The 26,688-nt window shown below is 35.0% G+C and overlaps 2 protein-coding genes across 2 annotated transcripts in view; both read left to right on the forward strand.

Annotated features, from left to right (window-relative positions):
* On the forward strand, positions 1–25,841 carry LOC141292174 (dihydropyrimidinase-related protein 3). The gene is made up of 10 exons (XM_073824126.1): positions 1–140; positions 7,006–7,094; positions 8,086–8,270; positions 10,628–10,792; positions 12,495–12,556; positions 12,922–13,002; positions 17,062–17,130; positions 20,204–20,324; positions 25,175–25,331; positions 25,673–25,841. The coding sequence occupies exons 1-10, from the start codon at positions 102–104 to the stop codon at positions 25,824–25,826; spliced, it is 1,122 nt and encodes a 373-aa protein (XP_073680227.1). The 5' UTR covers positions 1–101; the 3' UTR covers positions 25,827–25,841.
* Positions 25,842–26,623: 782 nt separating this feature from the next.
* LOC141291968 (janus kinase and microtubule-interacting protein 2-like) overlaps positions 26,624–26,688 on the forward strand; it is a 28,195-nt gene continuing 28,130 nt past the window's right edge. The window contains exon 1 of the mRNA XM_073823956.1: positions 26,624–26,683. Coding sequence (XP_073680057.1) covers positions 26,624–26,683 — 60 coding nt within the window. The remainder of the gene's footprint in view (positions 26,684–26,688) is intronic.

Raw genomic sequence — 26,688 nt, forward strand, 5'->3', positions numbered from 1 at the left:
GGGAGGAGCCCAGTAAAGCAGACAATCAAGTCTAGTGTGCGCAACCACTAACATCAGCAAAAGAACAGAATAAAGACATCTGCATCAACCGAGAACAAACCATGTCGTACCAAGGCAAAAAGAATATCCCAAAGATCACTGTAAGTCCATGCATTTATATTCATATTGGAATGCATATTTTCTTTCAGAGTGGCTTTGATCTGAACGATTGCAACAAAAGCTGTAGCAGGATTAAATGTCAGGCTGCAGGCGTGTCAGACACTCAGTAGCTCAGGAATTGGGGCTGATTGCAATTTTATAAATGCCATTTATTCAAAGTGCAATAAAGTACCTAAATAATTGTGTTTTTATATATATGTGTGTTTTTATTGCTACATTGATTGTAGGGAATATTGTAGGGAGGAAATGAAAATGTTGGGTTGAGTGTGAGCCGGTGTACTGCAGCAAGAAAATCACGCCCATAACTGAGCCTACTACATACTACAAACATACAACAGCTCACAATAGCCTCATGCCGATTGTAAACTGATATTTGTAAAGCCTGATTACATATGCATGAGCTTTGGAGAGATTTTTTACTCATTTCCAATAGAGTCTTGCGGTTTTTACAGTGATGTTCTTTGTCTCAGAATCAGATCCTCATGGTGCTGATGCTGTTAGACTGCGTAGTCCAGTCGCACAAGCATTGCACGGATTTCTCATTGTCTGCTATTCGCTCTTTCCTTTTGTCATTTTGAAAAGACGTCTCCAAGGTGGCGAAAATGTTTAATAAGCGCGCATGAGATTAGCATATTTAAATCAGTCTTAATGTGAGCGTTTCTCTTGTGTGTGCTGCTGGAGAGATGAGGTGTGGTTTTCTCTTTCTCTGACTGACGCTGCTGTCAGATGCTCTGGACATCAATATTATTGTTCAGCAGTGACCTACCCAAAAGAGCCATCTATCTCTGCACATTAGCATCAGGCCTGCAGACCTGTCTGGATGCACAATTCTCTGCTGTCGCTTACCACAGGCGATCATTTAGTTATTTAGTCTGGTCTCCCAGCCCTGTTTGTAAAAACTATCCAAAAATCGCGTTTGCACGAAGACTGTGAGGACGCCAGAGGGTTTAAAAGCAGATGTGCACCTCTTATGTTTGAACTTACTATATGTTATATATGAGATATTATATATATTATTTAAATGTGATTGATGTTGTTGTTTACTCTAAACACTGTAACCAATCAAAAACACAAATGTGACCCTAGACCACAAGCCAGCCATAATGGGTTTTTAAATTGCTAAAAAAGCTTTCCATTGAGGGATGTATTGTTAGAACAGGACAATACTTGTCTGAGATGCAACTATTTGAAAATCTGCAATCTGAGGGTGCAAATAAATCTAAATATTGAAAAAAAAAATCACCTTTAAAGTGGTCCAAATGAAGCTCTTAGCAATGCATATTACTAATTTTGAAATATTTACAATAGGAAATCATAATGGAACATGATCTTTAATTGATATCCTAATGATTTTTGCCATTAAATAAAAATCTATCATTTTGACCCATACAATGTATTGTTGGCTATTGATACAAATATACTCATGCTACTTAAGACTGGTTTTGTGCTCTAGGGTCACCAATCAGAGCCTATTACGAGTTTGCCCGCCCCCTTTTGATTGACAGGAAATAATGAGGTCTGATTGTGTTCTCATTGGCTGATTTTAAACAACCGGCAGCTGTCCGATATTGAAGACATTACATTTATTTGCAGAATACTGCTAGTAATATTGGACTTAGTATATAATTTAGTGTTACTTAGTGCCTGTACTTTTAAAGCAGTGCCATTTATTCCAGTGTAATGCTTTGTTCAGTAAACTAGCCATGCACTTTAAGTGCATTACTAAAAAGGCTGCTTGACAAATGAAAATTATTGCCACGGATGCTGACTCCATCATAGTGCAGTGCCAGATAATACATTAATATATACTATGGCGCTACATGAGTACTATAGTATATTACTTTAGTATTTAAATGAAATTTAAAAGACCTTTATATGTGACCCTGGACCACAAAAAACTCATAAGGGTAGATTTTTTTTTGATTTTGAGATTTATACATTTCCTAAATGCTTTCCATTGTTGTATAAGACAATATTTGGCTGAGATACTTCTATTTGAAAATCTGGAATCTGAGGGTGCAAAAATTGAGAATATCACCTTTAAAGTTGCTTCTTAGCATTGCATATTACTAATCAGAAATTAAGTTTTGATATATTTATTTACGGTAGAAAATGTACAGAATATCTTCATGGAACATGATCTTTACTTAATATCTTAATGAGAAAATTATTTTTTTTTAAATATTGACTCATACAATGTATTTTTGGATATTGCCAAAAATATACCCATGCTACTTATGACTGGTTTTGTGGTTCAGGGTCACATATTATCACATATTTCTAATATTGTGGCACTCCAATGGAAAAAGCTGTTATGAGAATAGATTTTAAATGCAACTTCCAAAAGCCTTTTAGTGAATTTTGCTGTTTTGAACCCAAAATATGTCAAGTAGTTGAAAGAATTAATCCAGAATTGTACGAAATATTAATTTAACAACAAAACACAAGCAAAGAACTTTATGCATGTAATGAGAAATGTACTATATGTTCATTAAATTTGTGGAAATGATTAGCCTCCAATCGCAGAAATAAGGTACTGTTGAGGCTTGCATAAGACATGGAAGACCAAATCAACGTAGGCTATTCGTTATAATCTGTAATAGCAACAGTAAAGGCATTAATAATGTGTGTTCTAGAAGAAACCACAGTAATTATTACAAAGAAAAAATGAAGTTTTATTATAAATAATAATAGTTATTGAATCCGTTTTGAGTCTATGTCAGCTCATAGAACCGCTTGCGGGAAAGTTGTGAAATTTGGCACATTGATAGAAGACAGTGTCAACATCAACCATAGCAAATTGGGAGTCTCTAACTCAAACTCTCTAGCGCCACCACTTGTCCAAAGTGTCACTTATGTTTATGCTAATAACTTTTGAACTGTAAGGCACAGAATCAAAATACTTTTACAAAAAATTGTAACGTTTATGTTTTTTTTCTATTTTTAATAGTTCATGAAAACCTACTTTTTCGAACTCGTCCTAGATGGTTTGTCTGATTTTCACCAAAATCGGCTCATCTTCAGACCATGGAGGCAAAAAGGCATGGAATTCAAGTTGATTAGTCAAACCGTTCTCGAATAACGTGCAAACAAATTCTATGAAAAGCCCGCACTAATTAATGTGAGGCTATATCTCCGCAATGGTTTGGTGTATTGAGACCAAACTTGGTGTGTGTTAACAAGCATGACCTGAGGATACCTGCACAGCTTTGGCGCAGTGCCACCTAGTGGTCAGGAGATATGAAAAATGGCTATTTTAGCTTAGAACTTCTGAATGGTTTAGCCAAAAATCACAAAACTGGTCTCTTTAGATTCGGTGCATCATGCTGAGTCGAATGATACCCAATTCCCATATGTTCATCTGCCATTTTGAATTTTGTAGTAAAATATTATCTTTTACAAACGCATTGACGTAGCATTACTAAACTTGGTATGGGTCATCTGGGAAAAATTCTCATGTGGGAAGTTTCGAGCCAGCGCCGCCTAGTGGTAAAACCAAATAATCACATGCTTATAACTTTGGGTGTGGTCGAGTTATTTTCAAGGGAGCCACCTTTTTAGACTCTTGAATCCTTGACGAGTCCATCGATACCAAACATGCCAGGTTTTGCCTTATGGTTTGAGCAACGTTGCATTTTAGCGCTAAAGAAAACATTTGCCAATATCTTAAAAACCATTATTCCTATCGACACGAAACCACCGTAGGAAATTCAGAAACATAGCGTGCCGGGTACATGCCAATGCTTAATTGCCAAAATTTTGATAGTAAGTGGCAAAAAAAATGCAAACAAAGTCAGCCGTTGGTCATTTGTTCTCTTCTCATATAGAAAAATGTCTATAACTCCAAAACAAATTGAGATATTTTTACCAAATTTGACACACAAACAAATTTAGTGGCATTGTGCCTCATGGTTGCGCTATAATTGAACAAAACATGAAATTGCCATTGACTACAATAGAGTAGTATGATAGAAAATGCTACATTTTTACCAATGCATTGGTGAACTATTACAAAACTTTGTACCATGGAGACCATGACCTGAAAGTATTCAAAATGTTTTGAGACAGTGCCACCTTGTGGTCAAAAGTGATAACCGATTAATTGTATTACTAGTAGTTGTTTTTATGATTTTTCACCAATTTTGACTAAAATCACCTTAAAGTAGCTTTAATTATTAATTGCTGCACTTGTTCCGATGCTTCCCTTGCCTAGCACTTGGCCCCCGTAATTGCTGCTTGCAGCTATATTTTTCATTTGGGATTGGAAGTTTGTTTTTTAGTAGTTGTTTTCCATAAAGCAAAGCAGGACGATGGCAATCGAATTTGGTTGCTATTTTGCTTGGTTCATTATAAAAATATACATGATTTGAAGCCAGTCCCTATGCACAGTATAAAATGACACCACTAGACTATCAGGAAGAACTGTAATTAGTGTCCCCTTCAAATAAAACTAGGAGTTTACGCCCCTGACTTTAACATCCCATATAACTCAGCAGGACAGGGTGGATGTGTTGAAGTGTAATAGAGGTTGGTCATCATGTCGATGGGTGAGCTCCAGTGTTTTGACTGCTATGCTGGCAGAAAAAGAAGAAACTCTCATGAGCGGATGGTAAATATTTTGGTCACCAGGCAACAAGGCTGCAGCGCTGGATGCATACAGAGAGGTTTTCTTCAATCCCGCACAAGCATGGCTAATGCTCCACGCCTTAATGTCCTTTGGCTCGGCGTTCTTTGGCTGTGTCTCCCCCGCTCCCTATACACACTTAACAAATGACAGCACTGTTTGTGTGCACGGCTCAGATTGGACTCTGGCATTCGTCTAACCGTCTGTCCCTTACAGTCCATACACTTTCTACACATTTAGCTTGGTCAGCATCCTGCCGAAATCCTTCGGTTTCTTGTCCCAGAATGTTGTCGGATATCTCTTTGTTGTTGCTCATAACATAGTCCTCACATTAAAATGAATCATGCATGAGAAGATCATGCTCATTAGATTTAATGTTACAGGGGCTTCATGCACCAGTTCGGACTTATCTGAATGAATAGATGTGGCATTTTGTATCTGCAAAGAGTGCACTCTTTAATGTTTTGAAGTGCTTTCTTGTTGGTTTCAAGACACAAAATGGCTCCTGTCAAGGTATCTTGGTCAAAATAATGATTAGACTGTTCCCTGTTCAAGCTTACGTTGTCTTTTGAGTTCTGAAGGGACACCGGTGACATGCTGTTCATGAACTGATTATTCAGAAAAATGTCACTCGGGTGATTTTGACCCTAAGCTGAAGTGATGGATGGAGCTACAGCAGCAAAGCTCACAATGTGACTGGACTTTAAATTTGCTTAGTTGCTCAGATTTGAACGTTTTGGTAATGTTACGTTTTGAAGGCGAGACACTGCAGGTGAATAGGGTAAAAAAAAAAAAAATAGCTAATAGTTATCACTTTACTTAGCTAGTTGATAGATTACATTGATAATTGCAATTTTTTTTTTATTACAAGATTCCTAAAATGTTAGGTTTTAATATGCAAATGAGGCATTGTTTGATGTAATATGTGCTAAATGCATAAATGTCTAGTACAAAAATCCTAACACTGGGTAAAGTCAGTTTCAAAATTCTCGTTTAATTTTTTCGACATATTAGTCAAGGAAGGAATTTTGTGTATCTCATTTTGTCGCTCCATAATTCAGAAAATACTTAGAACAGGCAGAAAACTATAGTTTTTTTTAGGGATAAAATGTTATATAAAATCAAGCAAATTATATATGAACAAATCCTTTTCTAAAAACCTTCAGGATATAGTCAGGAATACAAATGTAAAGTTAGATGTGTGTAAGCGCTACTGAAGTGGAGATTTATGGCTCAGTGTAGGAGAAAAAACTCATTTTGAGAAAACGGCATTTAAAAATATGCATTGTAATTGAAATCTGTTGACACAAATAGATAAAGTGCTATAAAAGAAAGACTTAACAGTATCTTTTGGGTTTTTCTTTTCACTAGTCTGAAAATAAAAACACTTTATGAAAAACCAAAAGCCCAAAATCTCAAACTTGACAGATGCATGAAAAAGTGGGTTTTTGTTGCTACAGAAATGTAAAAGTCTGTGCCTTTTTTGAAGTTAAGTCAAATCAGATGTATTTATATAGCACTTTTCACAATACACACCATTTTAAAGCAGCTTTATCGTGATCTAAATGTTTATACTTTCTTAATAACTCCACATTTTATAGTTGCATTTAGCAGATTAGAACTGGACGATAGTATAATTTTGCAACAATCCATACGACCAAGCAGTTGAGATTTGCAATACAGCATATGGTGGACATACTATACTACATTTCCAGCTTTATATGAACTGCTTCATCCAGTGGAGACAGTGAAACAGCATTATTGCATCGTGTGATTCATGATTCCCCAGACAGATCGACCACAGATCCATATGAGCTCAATCATTTATGATTTAAAGTTGCACTCAGGGTTCCTGCTGTATTGATTTTTATGCAATGTGTTTTTAATTCTCCGTGTTCATTGTATAACATCGCATGTTTTATCACATTACTATGTCCACTGGCACGTCTCTGACAGAGGTTCTTCTGAGTAATTGATAATAAAATCTGCTGGCGATTATTCAGCTATTAATTTGAATGATTCACCAGTTGTTGGAGCCTTAAATCTAATGATGTCTGTTTGCATGCAGCCCTTAAATTCTCAAAAATGTTTCTAAAGTAAATAGTTTGCTAGAAAAAGCGATCTTTTAGCAATGATTGCACATGCAACTATTTACCATTTTGCAAGTGAACATGAAAACGGTCTAAATATTCTGATTGTCTCTTTCTCTCATGTTTTCTCAGAGTGAAAGGCTCCTGATTAAAGGAGGTCGGATTGTGAACGATGACCAGTCTTTCTATGCAGACATCTATATGGAGGATGGAGTCATCAAGTAAGCTGCATTCACATGCACAGTACAGCTATATTGGATATAAGTCCAGATTCATGTTGCTAATTGAAATTAAAGCCATACCCATATTTTTTAACATTGATAACTATATGACTAAGGCGAGACACTGCAGGTTAATAGGGTAAAAAAAAGTAACTAAAAGTTATCACTTTACTTACCTAGTTAATTAATTACTTTGATAATTGCAAACATTTCTAAGTTTTCTATAGTGTTAGTTTTAAATATGCAAATGATGCCTTATATTTAATGAAATAAAATAATACATTTTGAAACTATAATTTTTTTTTGACATATTAAAGTCATGTTTTTACAGAGAGATTTTGGGATCTCATTTTGTCTCTCCATAATTCATAAAAAAAATAGCACAGACAGAAAACAATGTTTTTTTTTTTTTCATTTTTGAGGGGATAAATTGTTGTATGAGGTCCAGCAAATTATATATAAACAAATCCCTCTGTAAATACCTTCAGGATAAAGACAGTAAAAACTTGTAATGAGGAATTAAAAAGACTAATGTTACATTTTAAAATCATTTAAAAAAACAATAAAACAAGTATTTAGTTGTAAGTAAACATTATGAATCTTAATGAAAAAATGTATAGTTATGAATATTTATTTTTTAATAAAACATGGCTACATTTTCTTTTGATTATGCCATTTGACAGCCTATTTGTAATATTCTGAACATTACTAAAAATCATGAGGGTCTACAGGCATCTACAGACCAAAGATGTTCAGTTATTCATAAAATGTTAATTTTATTCTCATAATGATAATTTTTTCTCAGTTATTTTTCCAAGAATTCAGCCAATTCTTCATTATGATCTGAGAACTGTTATATCACCTTGACATTTCTAACTGCAAATTAAAAATAGTTATAAAAAATAGTAATTTCCTCATCGAACCTTTAACATTTATACCATAGTGTAATTAAAACAGTCTTTCTGAATTGCCATCTTCTGTCAATTTTAAGGCAAATTGGAGACAACTTGATAGTCCCAGGAGGGGTGAAAACCATTGAGGCCAATGGGAAGATGGTGATTCCTGGAGGAATTGACATCCACACCCACTTACAGATGCCCTTCAGGGGTACGACCACTGTGGATGATTTCACCCAGGGCACCAAGGCTGCTCTCGCTGGAGGAACCACTATGATCGGTAAGATCTGTGGAGGATTGCCATATTTAGTGGACTGAAAGTGGGTGGTTCACCCAGAATGAACATTTGCTGTTAATTTGCTGTTAATTTACTCATTCCCAGGCAATCTAAGATGTAGATTAGGGATGCATGATATTGGCATTTTTTTGCAGATATCCGATATGCCGATATTTTTCAACTCATTTTGGCCGATAGCTGATGTAAATACCGATATATTTCCTTATGTTTGGAAACAACACCAAGTCTCTCCTGTACAGAAATTATAAGCAAATAATTTTTTTATTTTGGTTATTTTTTTGCAAGAAATTATTTGTTAGCTTATTTGATAATTAAATAAACAATAATGAAGTTCTTTTATAGTGTACATTGAAACTATATATCAATTGCTGCATTAAAAAAAAAACCTTAACATTTTATTTTAAGATTTACCATTTGCTCTGAAGCAGAATAGTTGTTAAAATTCATAATTTGTATACATTTTTTCACAATGCATGTGTATAATACACATTAATGAATAAATCAGTATATTTAAATGATTTAATTTACAAATGTCATGTTTGTGATTTTTTTTATTCATGTAAGCTATAACCTTTAAATCAAAACGGAATCATAATCAGAAACACAATCTAAATGTTATAAATTTTATTTACATTTTATTGGGCCAACAGCACCCCTATGGAATTAAAACTCCTCTGTCACATAGCTAATGCATCATTCTGTGCGTGCTTTCTCAGATTAAATTCTGCAATCTGAACTATGAATCTAATCATCATTTAGGCAAAACTTTACATGATGCTTAGGAATGATGCAATGAATATCTTATCGAAATATTTTTTTCATATCGGTTCAATGCCGATATTTACATTTTAAAGCCTTTATCGTCCGATTCCAATATTGGCCGGATAATATCATGCATCCCTAATGTAGATTACTTTTTTCTTCAGTAGAAGAGTAAAGAAGATTTTTAGCTGAAACTGTGGTTCTTGATGATTCATAAAATGCAAGTCAGCAGCTACTATGACTTTGATAGTCAAAAAAAAGCATACCAGGCAACGCAAATTGAATCCCCGTAGCTCGTGTTGATGTACATAGAGGTCTTATGAAGGGAAAGGATCAGTTTGTGCAAGAAACTCAACATTATTTGCAACATTATCATCACTTAAGTCCAAAGGTAAATCTGATTCTATTCTGTGAACAAATTTTTTCAGTTTGTTTCGGTTGTTGTAAAAATGTTGAATTGTCCATTTTAACAAGTATTCACGTAAACACACTCAGTTACGTCTTGGGAGAATATCAGATGCTTTAGTACATTGCATCCATGCGTTCGGTTTTAAAGGGACAGCAGCCTAATTTAGTTGCTATTGTCTGTGGCATTGATGTTAAGCAAGCAACAAAAAAGTGAAAATTACTCACTGATTTTGACTGAGTCACTTTAGTAGCCCTAATAAAGATGAATCTAAATTTATTTATATAAATATGTCTGTTTGAAAGAATGAAGAATATTGTAAACAAGTTGCTGTATGCATTATCAGCCTAAATAACCATTGGTATTTAACTGAAAAGAAGACTGGTTCTTATTTCTTCATGAAAAGTGGTTTCATTTAATTTTAATATAAAGGCATGTTGCATGTCACAGCAGTTAAATCTGTGTCTATCATGATAAAACCTTAATATCAAACCTGTACATTGAGTCTGGTCATTTTAGAGAAAAGACCAAATCAAAATTAGCTGTCAGAATTAACACTGGTTGCAGATTAACTTTTTGCATTGAAGCTCTATGCCCCACATACATGGAAAAGTGTGTGTGTTAATGAATAGGGATAAACATTGACAACAATAGTAGACTTCCGGCGGACCACACAAAGCTTCTGTATGCGGCCCACGGTGAAATTCTAGTGGCGTGGAAACAAGCCACAAGCTACAAATCATGAAGAAAAAGTGACAACAGCTGGGATATAAGAGTGGCTTGTTGTACAGGGAATGCTGTGTTTAACAGGGACCGCTAACAGTGATTAATAGTGAGTAAAAAAACAGCTGTATATGTCCCTTTGTTCCCAGAGGAAGTGTTATGGTAGATCATACATGTAGATAATATTTAGACAATGAAGAAGCAGTGAAAATACTAAGAGACTCCTCACTGAATCTCTGCAGAATCTGGCTTAGATTGGTTTACTTTGTTCCAGTTGGTATGCATAACCACAATTACTTGCTCCTATGAAAAATAACCTTCCCAGGTGATTCAGACAAACTTTATCTCCAACAATACACATTTTATTAAGTGATTTACTGAAATACAAGCTGCGCTGTCAAATAAGAGTGTAACCCTCCTGTCTGTGTCTGTCTTGTGTCTCCTGCAGTGGATCATGTGATCCCAGAGCCTGGCTCTAGTTTGGTGGAAGCTTTCGACCGCTGGCGTGAATGGGCGGACGAGAAAGCGTGCTGTGATTACTCACTGCATGTGGACATCACCCACTGGAACGACAGTGTCAAACAGGAGGTCGAGAGTCTCATTAAGGAAAAAGGTGGGAGGTCTTTTACTATTATGGTACACAATTTCTGAAACTATGACTCCTTTTTGACAAGGGCCATTTTTGACAAGTGTGATTTTGTACAAAATATAATTGGTTAAAAGCAAACTTTCTGATTAAACATTAAAGCACACTAATGTGAGAAACAAGGCAAATTTTAATAATGTTTTAGCTCATATGTGACCCTGGACCACAAAACCAGTCTTAAGTCGCTGGGGTATATTTGTAGCAATAGCCAAAAATACATTGCATGGGTCAAAATTATTGATTTTTCTTTTATGCCAAAAATCATTAAGAAATTAAGTAAAGTTCATGTTCCATGAAGATTTTTTGTAAAATTCCTACTGTAAACATATCAAAATGTAATTTTTGATTAGTAATATGCATTGTTAAGAACCTAATTTGGACAACTTTAAAGGTGATTTTCTCAGTCTTTTTGATTTTTTTGCATCCTCAGATTTCTGATTTCAAATAGATGTATCTCAGTCAAATATTGTCCTATCCTAACAAACCATATATCAATAGAAAGCTTATTTATTGAGCTTTCACATGATGTATAAATCTCAGTTTTGTTAAATGTAACCTTATGACTGGTTTTGTGGTCCAGGGTCACATATTGAAAATTATTCATAAAAAAAGCTTTTTTCCCTCAAAAAAGGGAACCAGTCCTTAATGAAAAAAAAAAATGAAAAAAAAAAAAAAGTTGACAAAAAGATTGAATACAATATTTGGTAATAATAAAGCATAATGATAGATTTATAAGCAATTGTTTGGAATTCCGGTCATATTTGACCCGGGAACACCACAAGTGTGACTTTTTGCAATTTTGTACAAAATAAAAGCATTTAAAAGCAAACTTCCTGATTAAACATTTAAGCATACTAGTGTGATGAACAGTGCAAATTTTTATATTTTTTGTTTAATATTGTGAAAATTATTAATAAAAAAACATTTTTTTTCACACAAAAAACGAGGTACCTACTCTCAGATAAATGAGGCCTACTCAGATGCAAACAGAAACACAAAACCAGTCCTAAATGAAAGAAAACAAGTTGACGAAAAGATTGAATCCAATATTAGGTGATAATATAGTATCATGAGAGATTTATAAGCAATTGTATGGAGTCTGGTGTTTTGCAGACTGGGTCTAAAGATATGTGTGTGAGCATTTTTAAAAAACTGTAAGCCCTTGATGAAAGAGTTTCAGCATCAAGATGAAAAAAAAAATTCTGTGTTGTTCAAAAAATGGTTCAGTTACTAAAAAACCCTGTGCGATATCCTAGAGGGAATGTGTTGTGATTTGACAAGTTATTTATAGTCATTTGAGCTATTTCTGGAAACAAGACAAAAAATCTAAGCAAGAAAAGCATTTTTTGCAGTGTTAATAGTGACATTTATTTTCAGTTGTAGGTTTCAGTTTTCTTTTCTTTTTTTTTTTCTTTCTTTTTTTTTACTATTATCAGATTTAAATTGAAAAATGCTGTGACTTTAAAAGTCAACGTAAACATCCAAATTTATCCCACATCTCTGGACTTACTTTGCATGATTCCTCACTTTATATTGTTTAACATTTTGCCCCATACTTGTATTTTAACCATTCAATCAATTTGTTTTCTAGTTTAAGAATAAGAAATGCATTATGGAAAAAAAAAAAAATGAGTTGAGAGTTGATGATTTATTCTCTCTTTCCAAATAGGAGTGAACTCTTTCCAGGTCTATATGGCATTTAAAGACCTCTATCAGATGAGCAACAGTGAGGTAAGATCAAGAAATTACTATAAAGAAATTACACGGTAATTTATTTATTTATCAATTGTATAAACAAATGACAAATTCCTTCATTGTCTCTATTTCTGTCTGACGCTTAAAAATGACTTTTGTAATGTCATGTTCCCTCAGAATTGTTCACAACTTTCCCATCATGGCATTTTATGTAGAAGAATTTATTATTCTATTACCTAATTTGATGAAAAATGCCTTCATTTTCTTTAAAAACAGAATTAGACTAGATTTCCACTGTTCATACAGTTTACTTGATGTCATTGTAACATTGAAAGCTATTTTCTCTCTTTAAACCTCACTATGTAATATCTAATATGCTTTTTCTATTTATTTATGAACAGCTTTATGAGGTCTTTACCTTCCTTGGAGAGCATGGAGGAATTGCACAGGTCCATGCAGAGAATGGAGAAATAATTGCTGAGGTATGTGCACCTTATGAATATAAAAAGGGTCATGAATGGAAAATCAAAAGAATCTCCTGAACACGCTAAATAATGTCTGTCATAATTTAAAAATCTGAAACTGCATTTCATGATTATCTTGAGTTGTGATTATGTAAGAACTCGTTTACAGATGTTCTTTGAGGTTTACTGCTGTTTACGCATTAGTGAATTAAACCAGTGACTAAATGATTAACGTCATACTGTTTCTGTTAGTAATGTGAAACCATTTGTTCTCTGAAATATCAAAGATGGTTCTCTTTATAATCACTGAAGCAGAATGAGTCTATCAGAGATTTGATTTCTGCATTTGTACCAGAACCACCGAAGTATGTTGCAATAAGTAGCTCAATGCGAGACATGATGCTTTGATGCTCTAAATATAATGCTTTAATCAACACTTTCACCATTAGTTCATCTTGGAGACTGTTAAACATTTCCGAGAGAGTTCCACATGTAATGCTCATTTCATATGCAAAAATGCCAGCCAATCACAGCAGTGGGTGTTTTTAATGAGTCTCACAGCAGACACGCCCCCTTCAACAAAGCATTAAAATCAGAGGCTAAATTAATAGTAGAAAATGTCCATTTATATCTAAATTTTGACCACTTTTGATAAAAAAAATAAATAAATAACATCATAAGCAGTGCTTAATTTGTAAATGAATAATTGCCGGATCGACACTGACACTAACTTCAATTTTCCCGGAACATTCAATGACGCCACTAAATGGTGATGCCACAACTATAAGAGCATTGTTTACAAGTTTCTGCATGGACTGTAGTCTACGGCACAGGTTTTCAAACCCTGGGTCAAAAATAGGTCACCAAGATGGAAAATTTAAGTTACATTAAAAATGTTGTCATAAAAATAAAATACAGTCATAGTCTATATATGAAAGGTATAAATATGTGAAATACATCTGACTTAAATAATTAACAGATTTAAAAACAGTTCACGAAAAGGAAGCCAAGAACTGAGATGACAGAACATGCATCCTGTTCGTTTTCTTTATTTTACAAAAGCACAAATGTTCTGTTTTTACTTTGAGCGTGTAAACACAACTCTTGGACATAATTTCTGTAAAATAAAATAAAAAAGTAACAAAAATAATGATAACAATCATTGCAACAGCTCTATTAATACATTTATTCTAACGTTCTCCTTTGCTCAGCAAGGCTGTATTTATTTGTACATTAAATCACATGCCTGATTCAAGAAGGGGGTCTTAAAAAATACTAAGGAAGAATATCTTTTTTTTGCAGTGTAGTTTAATTACATTACAAAAGATATTCTTATCTTCTACTAAAGTGGGTCAAAATACAAATTAACTATAAATAAAAAATATGTAAAAATATGCTAAAGTGCACTACTTTATTCACAAGGGTGATCTAACTGATGCCTAGTATAGGCAAATACTAACTCTTACTTACGCATATGACAACTTTTTAATGTTATGTTATCCTAACATAAAAATAATGATAACAATCATTCCAACAGCTCTATTAATAGATTTATTCTAACGTTCTCCTTTGCTCAGCAAGGCTGCATTTATTTGTACATTAAAACACACGCCTGATTCAAGAAGGGGCTCTTAAAAATGACCAAAGAATTTTACTAACTTATTAATTGTAAGTTAGATTATGCTTTGTTGGTAGGCTATAATATCTACTAGAATGGTAAAAACGTTCAGTGTTAAATAAATATTTCCTAATTGTTGTTTTGTAATTGTTTTTTTTTTCTTTGAAAAGCAAGACAAAAAATTGGCTATTTAATTTATGCAATCGTGAAACAACTGGCAAAATGCATGGGGGAAAAAACACAAAAAACTGTTCAGCTTCGGCCAAGAATTTTCATTTCGGTGCATCCCTAGCATGCATTACCTCTTGATTATTTTGTAACTTCACCATATTTTTCTAGAGTGAATTAGATGAGAAATGCTTTCACAGGTCAACCAGTGCTACATGTTCCTTTAATGAGGGTGAGCCCAGGATATTTGAGCGAGGTCCATGGCCTTTACCACTCTCATGTGTGGGAGTATACTGTACTGTACTGTATGTCTTGATTCCCTTCATCCATTTTCTGATCATCTGGACATGATCAGGCTGGCCGGTGTGCGGGTGGTCTCCATTCATTACAGATGAGGTTTCTCCTCCGCCAGTTATCTTTGAGTTACTCTGCTCACTTACATCAGCATTCTGTTGAGATTCTGTTCAACAGCTTAACAAAATACCGTAGTTAGGGATTTTTGTATTATTCACTCGTTCAGAACCCGCACATGCTGTTATTTTTCTCTTTTTCAGTGAAACACAATAGGAATAGAACAATTTTAATGTATTTTTCCCATAAAACAACATAGGAACTGTCAAGCTCCAAAAAGGACACAAATACATTTAAAAAATATATATTTGTATGTAAATATTTTTAAAAGCTGTACTTGCAGATAATACAATATTAATAAAATAAAAGGCCACTTACATGTCATTGCATCTTAATGGCTTTGTTTCTTAACGCACTTAAGTAAAAGGACTTTTAAAAAGTAACTTCTGAAAATGCACTTTGTAACAAACTCTAATTTAAAAAAAGTAAAGAATTCTTTTATTATGATAAATGTTTTGTAATGTGTTGACTAACATACTAAAACACTTGTAAAGTATACTTGATTTAAATTTTAACTAATGTGTGTTATTTGATATTACATTAAAAAGTGACAATATTTTAAATGTTGTAAATTGCAGCTATATGACATTATGGTATATGTAGGTTTAATTACACTGCAAATTTTTTTTAGTCTTGTTTTTGTATAAATATAAAAAAATAATTAAGCAAAATGACTTAAGATATTATGTCTTGTTTTTTGAAAAAAAAAAAAAAAATTGATTTAAGTTTTTAATAATTGTTTTTCTTACCCCATTGGCAGATATCTAACCAAAAAACTAACAAAATTTGTAAAAAATAAATTTTACTTGTCAAGTAAATGCATCCTAATTCAAGAATTCTTAGATATTTATACTAGTAAACAAGACAAATTTTTTTTCCAGTGTACGTAGTTCAATTACATTACAAAAGATATTCTTATCTCCTACTAAAGTGGGTCAAAATATGAATTAACTACATTAACGAAATGCAACTAGTTGCATTTATTATAATTGGCTGCATTTAATATAAATGTAATCTATAGTAAATGCATGCAGAAATAAAATGCTTCTAAGTGTCTAAAGCATTCAGTTCACACTTAAGTATATTCTAGTAAAAATATGCTAAAGTGCACTACTTTATTCACAAGGGTGATCTAACTCTGATGTCTAGCATAGGCAAATACTGACTATTACTTACGCATATGACAACTTTATAATGTTATTTTATCCTGAGCATTGCAAATGCATTTATTACTTTCTGTAATTATAATAATAATATTTCTGAAATGCTGTCTCACCAAAGTCGTTATTTCTTGCTTAATTACCAGTGGAGAACTTTTTTTGCAATTTCCACATTTGCAGACATTTCATGGTGTATTCATATTAAACTTTTAGACTTTAGATGAGTTTTGGCAACTTTGACAAGTTTTGACATCTTTTGTAACAAGTTGAAACTCTAGAGTATTTAATATTGAGTGATATGTATGCTGTTTTTTTAAACCAGAAATTAATTATAAAATAATGTGAAATAACATCAATTAAGATCATCTAAGAACAATGTTATTTTGAAACCTAGCCACGGTAACATTATATTGTTATGATATGGAAAAGATCTGTTCTTTTTGAGAAAAAAAATAATAATTATAATTATGACACAGTTTCTATTTTAATCTTAATCTTTATCTTTACTGTCATTGTAACCTTGGACCTTAAGTGCTGAAAAACAAAACAAAACAAAACTAAATTTTGATATATTTTTGGATAAACAGTTCCTTTAATGACGACAACCAGAGATTTTTGTATTGTTCATGCACCATATATGTTGAAAAAAACATGAATAATACAAAAGTACAATACAAAGAGTGACAGAAAAGAGACCCACATCATTTGTGTGTTTTTCAGGAGCAGGTCCGTATGCTGGAGATGGGCATCACAGGACCCGAGGGACATGTTCTCAGCCGTCCAGAGGAGGTCAGTGACCACAGAAACAACTGTATGCTGTCCTGTATGGTGGCTTGTTAGTGCTATAACAGTCCCAGTCCCAAATCCTAATGTAAAACCCATAATGAGACAAGGAACTCATATTAAAGGGGTCATATGATGTGGTTTCTTGTTTTCCTTTGTCTTTGGAGTGTTACAAGCTGTTTGTGCATAGATAAGATTTGTAAATTTGCAAAGCTTTAAGTCTCAAAACCAAAGAGGTATTTATTATACAAGTTAAGACACAGCCACACCTCCCTAAAACGGCTCGTTCAAACACGCCCCACTGGTCCATGTCACAGGGTAAGTAGATTAGAATAACACCACCCATATGTATATGGAAAGAAAGAAGGCATAACTATAACCGGCTGTAATAGTGTTGTAGCCACTATGTTGTGGAGACACAGTGAGTTTCATTGCGAAAGCAAAAGCGAACGTACTTTGTTTGGCCTTCCAAATGAGGACACAACTAGAAATCAGTGGTTAAGTTATATTTCAACACTGTTCAAGGACAGTACAACGCAAATATTTGAGTGGGTGATGCGCATGATAGCTGGCCAATCAGAGAACACTTCGGTTTCCATCAACGATGAGTTTTGTTAAAATCGAAGTGTTTCAGAAAGGCGGGGCAGAGAGGAGCAACAATAATGTACAGGATGTGGAAAATAATATGTTTTTTGAACCTCTAGATACTGGATAAACACATTGCACTGCAAAAACTGCTTTTCTAGCTTAGATTTTTTGTCTTGTTTCCAGCCAAAATATCTAAAAATTCTAGCCTGGAAAAATCCAGACCCTAATCTATTAAGATTAAGGGTCTGGGATCGAGCAATGAAAACTGCCTAACTCGAGGGGCGGCACCAAGCATGCATTTGAAACTCTAGCTGCACGTAATTGGATAACGCCACGACCAATCACAACAATACATGCTTAGCTACCAGCAGAGCTAAATGATGTTTCATTAACAAAGTTCGGGAGAAGCGCCTCAGATGCTTAGCGTAAACATCTCAAGTCAATCAGCACCATAGGTTTAAATACAGCTGACTCACCTCAATTCACTCGATGGTTTATCAGTAAACCTCCACCACCCCATCTCATCACTCCGAGTTCTCGCTACTCCTATTGGGGGGTAACGTACTCTGGGTTCGGGCCACTCCTGAGCTTGGAGCCCTTCACCGGACAGCACGCCAAACATTCACTACTATTCTCCGGCTAATTATATGTAAGCGTGAACTCGTGAACTGACAGATTAAACTCTTGCCGTATCCAGTCGGCAAACCAGCAAAAACGTCCTTCTTGCAAAGGAACGATTCGAGTTTTCGGTTTTCTGTTCCTCTTTTATATGGAAAGCCAAGTCTAACTCGTTCATTGTAGCGGCCAAAGCCGTTTCAAACAACTTGTTGTTCATCTGTAGCGACAGCGATCTTTCAAAGTTTACTATATGATTCGGACGTCGCAGTGCTGTCATCATCAGCTTAGCTCGCCTCTGGCCCGCCTACATCAGATACACCGATTTGATTGGTTCCCACAATTGCTTACGTATTGCAGTAACCTGCATCATTGCTCGATGCCAGAGTGTCTTGCAGAGACAATTCAAATTGTGCTCTCGCGAGACCTCTGGATTTCCAGGGTATAAAAATTCTTAAATCAAGAAGGATTTTCTAGCAAAATAATCTGCCAATGGGGTAACCAAAATAATCTTGTTTTCTGTTTGAAATAAGATTCTTTTTTTTTGCTTACCCCATTGGCAGATTATTTTGCTTGTTCTAAGCAAAAATGCCCTTAATTTTGACTTTTTTTTCTGAAAACAAGAAAATAATTTGTACTTGTCTAGAAAGTTGTCTTGTTTTAAGAATTTTTAATAGTGGTGGGCCGTTATCGGCGTTAACGTGAGACTCTTATCGGGCGATAAAAAAAATATCGCCTTTAATCTATTCTCAAAGTTGGGTTGGGAGCTGGGTCTATACTACGCAAGCTATGATGACTTTCACCTTGATATTTTAGCGCAGATGTATACCTAGCCGAATTGCACTGTAGGGGGCGAGAACGAGTCTTCGAACCTGTGTGTATGCCTACTGTGAAATTACCACATCAAAGGAGACGTGCTAACATGGATGCAGCTATGAAGCCGCCGGGTTTGCTTCAGGGCAGGTGCGTTGCTAGACCCTCTTTACTGGGGCACGTGCCCCATTGAAAATCTGCTGTGCCCCAGTAAAATCTCAAATTTGAGTCACAATTTACTTTGATAATCCCGAAATAAAGACATTAAACTATATGCAACAACTGAATTGACACTTCTAAAAGCAACGCAGTTTTAACTATGCACGCAGATATCCATGCCCGTGCGCGTCTGTGTATTTAACTGCAACGCACACGTCGCGCAGCCTTTTACACAGAAGTACATGCAGAGTAGGAATAGTTGGTTACACAAGTTTGTATAGTTAATTGTTGTAAATGCAATTGTGAAGCAGTTTGTGATGCATTTTTGGAAACAGGAGATGAGCCCCTGGTCTAATGCGCCACCTGGCTTGAGAAACCCGTTCTCAAAGACTTACTTTTAGTCATTATTTGGGTAGCACACATATTCTGAATGCCTTCATCAGAATTCAGATTAGTCATTTTAATCTAGATTAATACCAAGATTACAGTGAGGTTAATCTAGATTAAAAAAATTAATCTATGCCCACCACTAATTTGTAGATATTTTGGCTGGAAACAAGACAAAAAATCTAAGATAGAAAAGCATTTTTTGCAGTGTGCATTACAACAAATACACAAAATAATGCTCTTTTAGCAACATCATATGACCCCTTTAATTCTACTGCGTCAATTAGATTTCATGTTGAAAAATGGCCCTTCCCACATAGATCTAATTTATCTGGCATCAGTCTATCAGTGATCTTTTGCAGATGTGATACTTTATCTGGTTGTATGGAGGTCAGCCAAAAAGTGGGGAGGGAAATGTAAGGTAGTTTAGCTGTTTGTGCATAAAACTATATTAAAAGAGTGTGTTTTTCTGACTGTGTATCTGCTTTTGAGATGTCAGCTGAATTTCTTTGTGTAGCTGGAGGCTGAAGCAGTGTTTCGAGCTGTCACTATTGCCAGTCAAACCAACTGTCCGCTCTATGTGACCCGCGTGATGAGCAAGAGCGCTGCGGACATCATCTCACAGGCCAGGAAAAAAGGTACACAATATCGCACACATTTATATCCTGATCAGCAATCAGTTGGGTAATTCATAACTAATGATCCACCAACATTGATATTTTATAACTGATACTGATACCAATTATTATTTGCATGTTCATGTGCCCGATAACCAATATGCAGAACTAATATTTATTAGATTTATTAGATCATTAGATTAGATTGCATCAGCTGTAGGGATAAAGACTACAACTCCCATGATTCCACACTCAACACATGGCTTTGAGAGTCAAAAAAACAAAACTCAACAAAACAAAACTCAGCGTCTCGTGACGATACAAGGAAGTCTTAACACACAAAACTTATTTTAGTAGTCGTTACCATTACCAGTAAAATTTACACAATCCTCAGTACTAATTTCTGACCATTGCAAAAACTGTTGCAAGTATTTTAATATTTAGTAATTTAACTATTTAAAAGTAAAAATATTCAATTAAAAATAACTATTACTGGTATAATGATAATAATGCACTTTAAATATTGTACACTTTAAATATTGATAAATTATGTAAACATTGCCTTCAAATGAATGTAATAAAATGACAAAGAAATACAGGTAACAGAACAAGTGCAAGACTTTATGCACAAATCTATTTTGACACATCGCTGTGGTTATCAAAACGTCAAATATTGCAATTGCGCAAAGGCGCTTCCTTAATTATAATCAATGAGGCCTATTCAGGTTATTTTACCTGCTGTATAAACTACCTGTTCTCATGACGAAAAGATTTTCGCAAGATGCAAAATACATACAGTCAAGCCCGAAATTATTCATACCTCTGGCAAATTTAACCAGCCATTTTTTTTTTACCGGAAATGACACAGGCTTCTCCCAAAAGATAATAAGACGATGTACAAGAGGCATCATTTTGGAAAAAAAAAATTCTCAGCTTTTATTTACATTTAAACAAAAAGTGGCATGTCCAGAATTATTCATACCCTTTGCAAACTGTCACAGTCTATGGGCAAATCCAAAGTTCTAAACCATTCCAAATAGTCCAAGCTGTTCTAAAGCATCATAATTGCTCTGATTGATTGGGAACAGCTGTTTTAATCAACTCAACAGGTGAAAAACAGAAGCTCTCTGCTCTTGGTTTGTGGACAGTCATGGCTGAGACAAAGGATCTCACTGAGGACCATACCTAAATGTTTTGAAGTTCCAGTGGCTACAGTGCAAATTATTATTAAAAAATACTGTGAAAAATCTCAGAGGACGTGGTCGGAAGCCAAAAGTGACACCTGTGCTGGCCAGGAGGATAGTGAGAGAGGTAAAAAAGAATCCAAGGATCAGCACCAAGGCCATCCTGATGAATCTGGGCTCTGCTGATGGAACATCTCAAGGCAGACACTGTCCAACAGACACTGAACACCACTGGGTTACACAGACAGACCAAGGAGGACAACACTTCTCCAGATAAGGTCTTTGCAAATGCTCATTTGGACAAAGAAAAAGACTTCTGGTCTTCTGTTTCATGGTCAGATGAAACAAACATTTAATTGTTTGACCACAATGATGTAGCCTTCATTTGGCGTAAAAAAGGAGAAGTCTTCAACCCTAAGAACAGCATCCCCACTGTCAAACATGGTGCTGGAACCTAATGTTTTGGGGGTGTTTTTCAGCCGGTGGACCAGGGAACCTAATCACAGCAAACAGCATCATGAAAAATGAGCAATACATCAACATTCTCAACAACAACATCAGGCAGTCACACAGCAAAAGTGGTGAAGAAATGATTAGCAGACAAAAACATGAACGTTTTGCAGTGGCCCAGCCAGAGTCCTGACTTAAATCCAATTGAGAATCTGTGGAGGAGCTAAAGATCAGGGTGATGGCAAGGAGACCCTCCAACCTGAAAGAGCTGGAGCTCATCGCTAAAGATGAATGGGCAAATATACCAGTGGAGACATGCAAAAAGCTGCTCAGCAATTATAGGAAGCATTTAATTGCTGTAATAGCCAATAAAGGCTTTTCTATTGATATTTGAGAAGGGTATGAATAATTTTGGATATGTTACTTTTTGTTCAAACGTTAATAAAAGATGAGTAATATTTTTTTCCACAATGATGCATTGTGTACATTGTCTTATTATCTTCTGGGAGATGTCTGTCATTTCTAATAAAAAAAAAAAACTTGCTGCTTAAATAAAAGTAACTTTAAGTCAGAATTTGCCAGGGGTATGAATAATTTTGGGCTTGACTGTACCAATAAGTACATATCACTGGAGTTTTCAACAGAAATGAACACTAGAGGCGGTAAAACAGTGAGCACTTGTAATCACTTTTACACAGTTATGATTACAGCTTTATACATTTAGTTTTCTGGTTGTAACAAACTTGCTGGGTAGCTCAGCTGGCACGGAATATGTCTCAAAACATACATGGTGGTACATATTTTGCGTCTTGCGAAAAAGTTCCCACAGGTACGTTTTCGGCGTGAGATCAGGTTGTGTACAACTCACTGAGTGAAAACTCCTGTTATAATCAAAACAGTCTCTCTACTGCACAATGAATCTCTTGTTTACATCATTGTTTACACTTTATATGTAACTGTGTGAATACAATGTTCTGGAGAAGCTGAGGTTCCTGGGAAACAAGGTGCAGAAATCTCTGATAATATAAGAAATCAGAGCAGTGTGAGCGTGTCGGCAGCGTAACGCTTGAGCTTCCACAGATGTGGAGAAGTTTACACATCTCATCGGAGTTAAATAAACCCCTGCTGAGTTACAGTCACCTTTGACGTATATATTCATGACAGTAATGACCTTCATTTGGATACAACTGCTTGGCATGTGTGTAAATAACAGTTTCATTATTATAAATGTATTATTATTCATTTGTCATTTCTTTATATATTAGCTGCCTATAGATTATTTGCACTCTGTGAAATGTTTGTTTTATATGCACTGGCTGGTCTGTTGTAAACGTTCCACAATTCATCATTATAATAGCTCTTGCTGTCTAGTTACTGTAAGTCATTCAGATGCAATGCTCTCACTATGGGACAGTCATACAGTGACCTAGACAGATGCAATGCATGTAAAACAACTCTTCCATGTTACAAAGTTAAGTGTTGAGCGGCACAGTTTTAGAGAAGTGTCAAGTACTCAGGAGTACAGAAGCCATTAAACAGTTTTTTCCAAATGCAAAAAAAATAAAAATGCAAATGTTAAGGCTGTAAACATTTGGTAATTTAGGCCAATTATTTGTTCATTCAAAACCTGTATACTGGTGTTTCATAGTAAAATTCCAAAATACACAATTTTGAAAAATGAATTAATAAATCACAGGGCTGTAAAATGATTTAATTACTCAAATTAATTACATGCATTTCTTGCATGCATACATGCATGCATTCAGTTTCTGATATGGTAAATGGAAGCTTGCTTGAAATGTGTTTATATGTGACCACAAAACCAGTCTCAAGTAGCACGGGTATATTTGTAGAAATAGCTTACAATACATTGTATGGGTCAAAATGATTGATTTTTTCTTTTAACCCCAAAAATCATGATTATTAAGTAAAGATCATGTTACATTAAACTATTTTGTAAATTTCCTACCATCAAAACATATTTTTTTTAGGAGTAATATGCATTGCTAAGAACTTCACTTGGACAAATTTAAAGGCGATTTTCTCAGTATTTGGATTTTTTTTTTGCCCTCTATGTTTCTAGATGTTCAAATAGTTCAAAATATTGTCCAAACCATACATTTATGGAAAGCTTATTTATTCAGCTTTGTATAAATGTATAAATCTCAGTTTCCAAAAAGTGACCCTTATGACTGGTTTTGTGGTTCAGGGTCACATATGTGATTAAACACATAGTTAAATCTGTTTATCATATAAACAGTGAAAAATTGGGTGAAAAAATATCTATTTCATTAAAAAATATCTTCATTTGTGTTTTGAAGATGAATGCAAGTCTTATGGTTTTGGAATTTTGTGAGTAAATGATGATCAAAAAATCAAATTTTTTGATGAGCTAACCATAAAGTGTAGTTCATTTGTACACCAATGGTTTTAGGTCTCTGAAATGGTTGCCAAAAGTGCTGTACAATGTCTTACAGTCTCTATTACGCTATTCATCACTGTTTTGGTGTGGTTAAATTGGATGCTTAATCACTGTCTTCAAATAGGACACAAACTTGATTCTAGACTGTGCCTCTTTATTCTTTCTGACTGACCTGAATGGAGACTAAAGCTTTGTGTCAGTGGATATTTATAACGTAGTTCTGTGCATTTTCATCCAGACAATGCATTTAATGACTTTGCAAAGGTCTTTGATGCATTTACTTACTAAAATTCTGCATACATGGTTTAGGGATTTGAACAAACCACTACTCATATAATCCACCCCGCACCGTTTGTTGTTGCTTTTCTAAACATTTGGACGTATGATTTTTTCAGTGGGGGATAAAGAAACAAAACTGCTGAAAACATCTTTTAGATTTACACTAAAGGTCATATCTAGACCAGAGGATATTTTGGGGCAGTGAACAACCACAAAGCAACCACAAAGTTGCAAACTCAGTATATTGACAAACTCATCTGTCTTTGCCATTAATGGAAAGCTGCATCAGCAGGCCGTGAACTCTTCTTGATTAGTTTGTCAGTTTTTGCCAGATGTTCATGTAATGATAGACTTTTAAGCCTGGGTAGCTGTTGTATAATGGGCTGCTTATGTGTTTATTCTCCTCTTAAACTTTACTTTGTTTGGTTGACAAGACAATTGCCAACAGGAATCCTTGTAGCTCAAACTTTCTGATGTTTTGTGTCCTTGAAACTTGAAATGAGCTGGATAATAAGATGAAAGCTGTTTATTTCTAGGTAACGTGGTGTTTGGAGAGCCAATCTCGGCCAGTTTGGGAACCGATGGGACTCATTATTGGAGCAAGAACTGGGCAAAGGCGGCATCTTTTGTGACTTCACCACCCCTTAGTCCTGACCCAACCACTCCAGACTATCTGAACACCCTGTTGGCCAGGTAAACACAAGCATATCCTAAAATATGTTACATAATTTTATGATATAGTTCTATAAGTGAGTTCTTAACTGGTGGGTCTTTTAACTTGTAGACTATCAAACCAATGACTAAAAGCCATTGATTGAAAATATGAAAAACAATATAGTTGATATTTGAAGTTTATTGTAAAATGGTCATGCATCCAAGGATTTTCCCTGCTAATGGCAAGAGATGCTGGGATACACTAGAAAAATTATACCATTTAATTTAACTACTCAAAAACATTATTTAATAGCAAAAGTTTTGCCTGTTACATACATGGTACGGTCAGTGAAGTAGTGTGATGTGTCTGTTTTTGTCAGCGGTGATCTGTCGGTGGTGGGCAGTGCTCACTGCACGTTCTCTGTGGCTCAGAAGGCCATTGGAAAAGACGACTTCACTCAGATTCCTGAAGGAGTGAACGGAACGGAGGAGAGGATGTCCATCATCTGGGACAAGGCTGTGGTAAGGATCTAAAATAAATCAAGTTGAGAATTTATCTGTGATGGTTGGTTCTACTTCATAGCCTCAGATCCAGAAAATATTAAATTTCTGAACAATTACTCAATATATTGACCCTTTCTATTAAACATCTTCTAAAAGAGTACTGAATCTCTGAATCAAACCATAGACTGTTAAAAAATGGACAACATGTCTCCATTGTCGAAAAGTGGAGCTAAAACATTCCAGTATGACCGCTGTCAGCTTGTGGCAATTACATCATTTGGAGACCATGTCTGCGCAGTAGTGATTAGTTTGGAGCCCGAGTTGAGTCTGTGCAATAGGGATTCATTTGGAGCCATTGCAGTAGTGATGCATTTGAAGATTCATTCAAAGTCCAAGTCTGTGCAGCAGTGATTCGTTTGGAGCCTGAGTCTGCATAGCAGTGATTTGTTTGGAGCATAAGTGTGCAATAGTGATTCATTTGGAACAGATTCTCCACAATAATAATTAGTTTGGAGCAGAGTCTCCATAATAGTGATTCATTTAGAGCCTGAGTCTGCACAGCAATGATACTTTTAGAGCCTGGCAATCCAAATGTTTTGGCTTTACTTTACTAGTGATTCATTTTATAGCATGAGTGTGATTCATTTGGAGCCCAAGTCTGGCGATCCAAATGTTTTGGCTTCACTTTTCAGGACTAGTGATTCATTTGTAGCATGAGTTTGATTCATTTGGAGACAGAGTCTGTGCAGCAGTGATTTGTTTGGAGCCCAAGTCTGGCAATCCAATGTTTTGGCTTCACTTATCAGGACTAGTGATTCATTTGCATCATGAGTGTGATTCGTTCAGAGCCTGAGTCTGTGTGCACTGGTGATTCGTTTGGAGTCAGAGTCTG

Source organism: Garra rufa, chromosome 19 (genome assembly GCF_049309525.1).
Source record: "Garra rufa chromosome 19, GarRuf1.0, whole genome shotgun sequence".
NCBI lineage: Eukaryota > Metazoa > Chordata > Actinopteri > Cypriniformes > Cyprinidae > Garra > Garra rufa.

Excerpts from the sequence above, each read along its gene's own strand:
- LOC141292174 (XM_073824126.1), top strand. The coding sequence starts at position 102 with ATGTCGTACCAAGGCAAAAAGAATATCCCAAAGATCACT. Across the intron at positions 10,793-12,494 it reads GAGTCTCATTAAGGAAAAAG|GAGTGAACTCTTTCCAGGTC; the intron begins GTGGGAGGTCTT and ends CTTTCCAAATAG. Across the intron at positions 20,325-25,174 it reads CTCACAGGCCAGGAAAAAAG|GTAACGTGGTGTTTGGAGAG; the intron begins GTACACAATATC and ends GTTTATTTCTAG.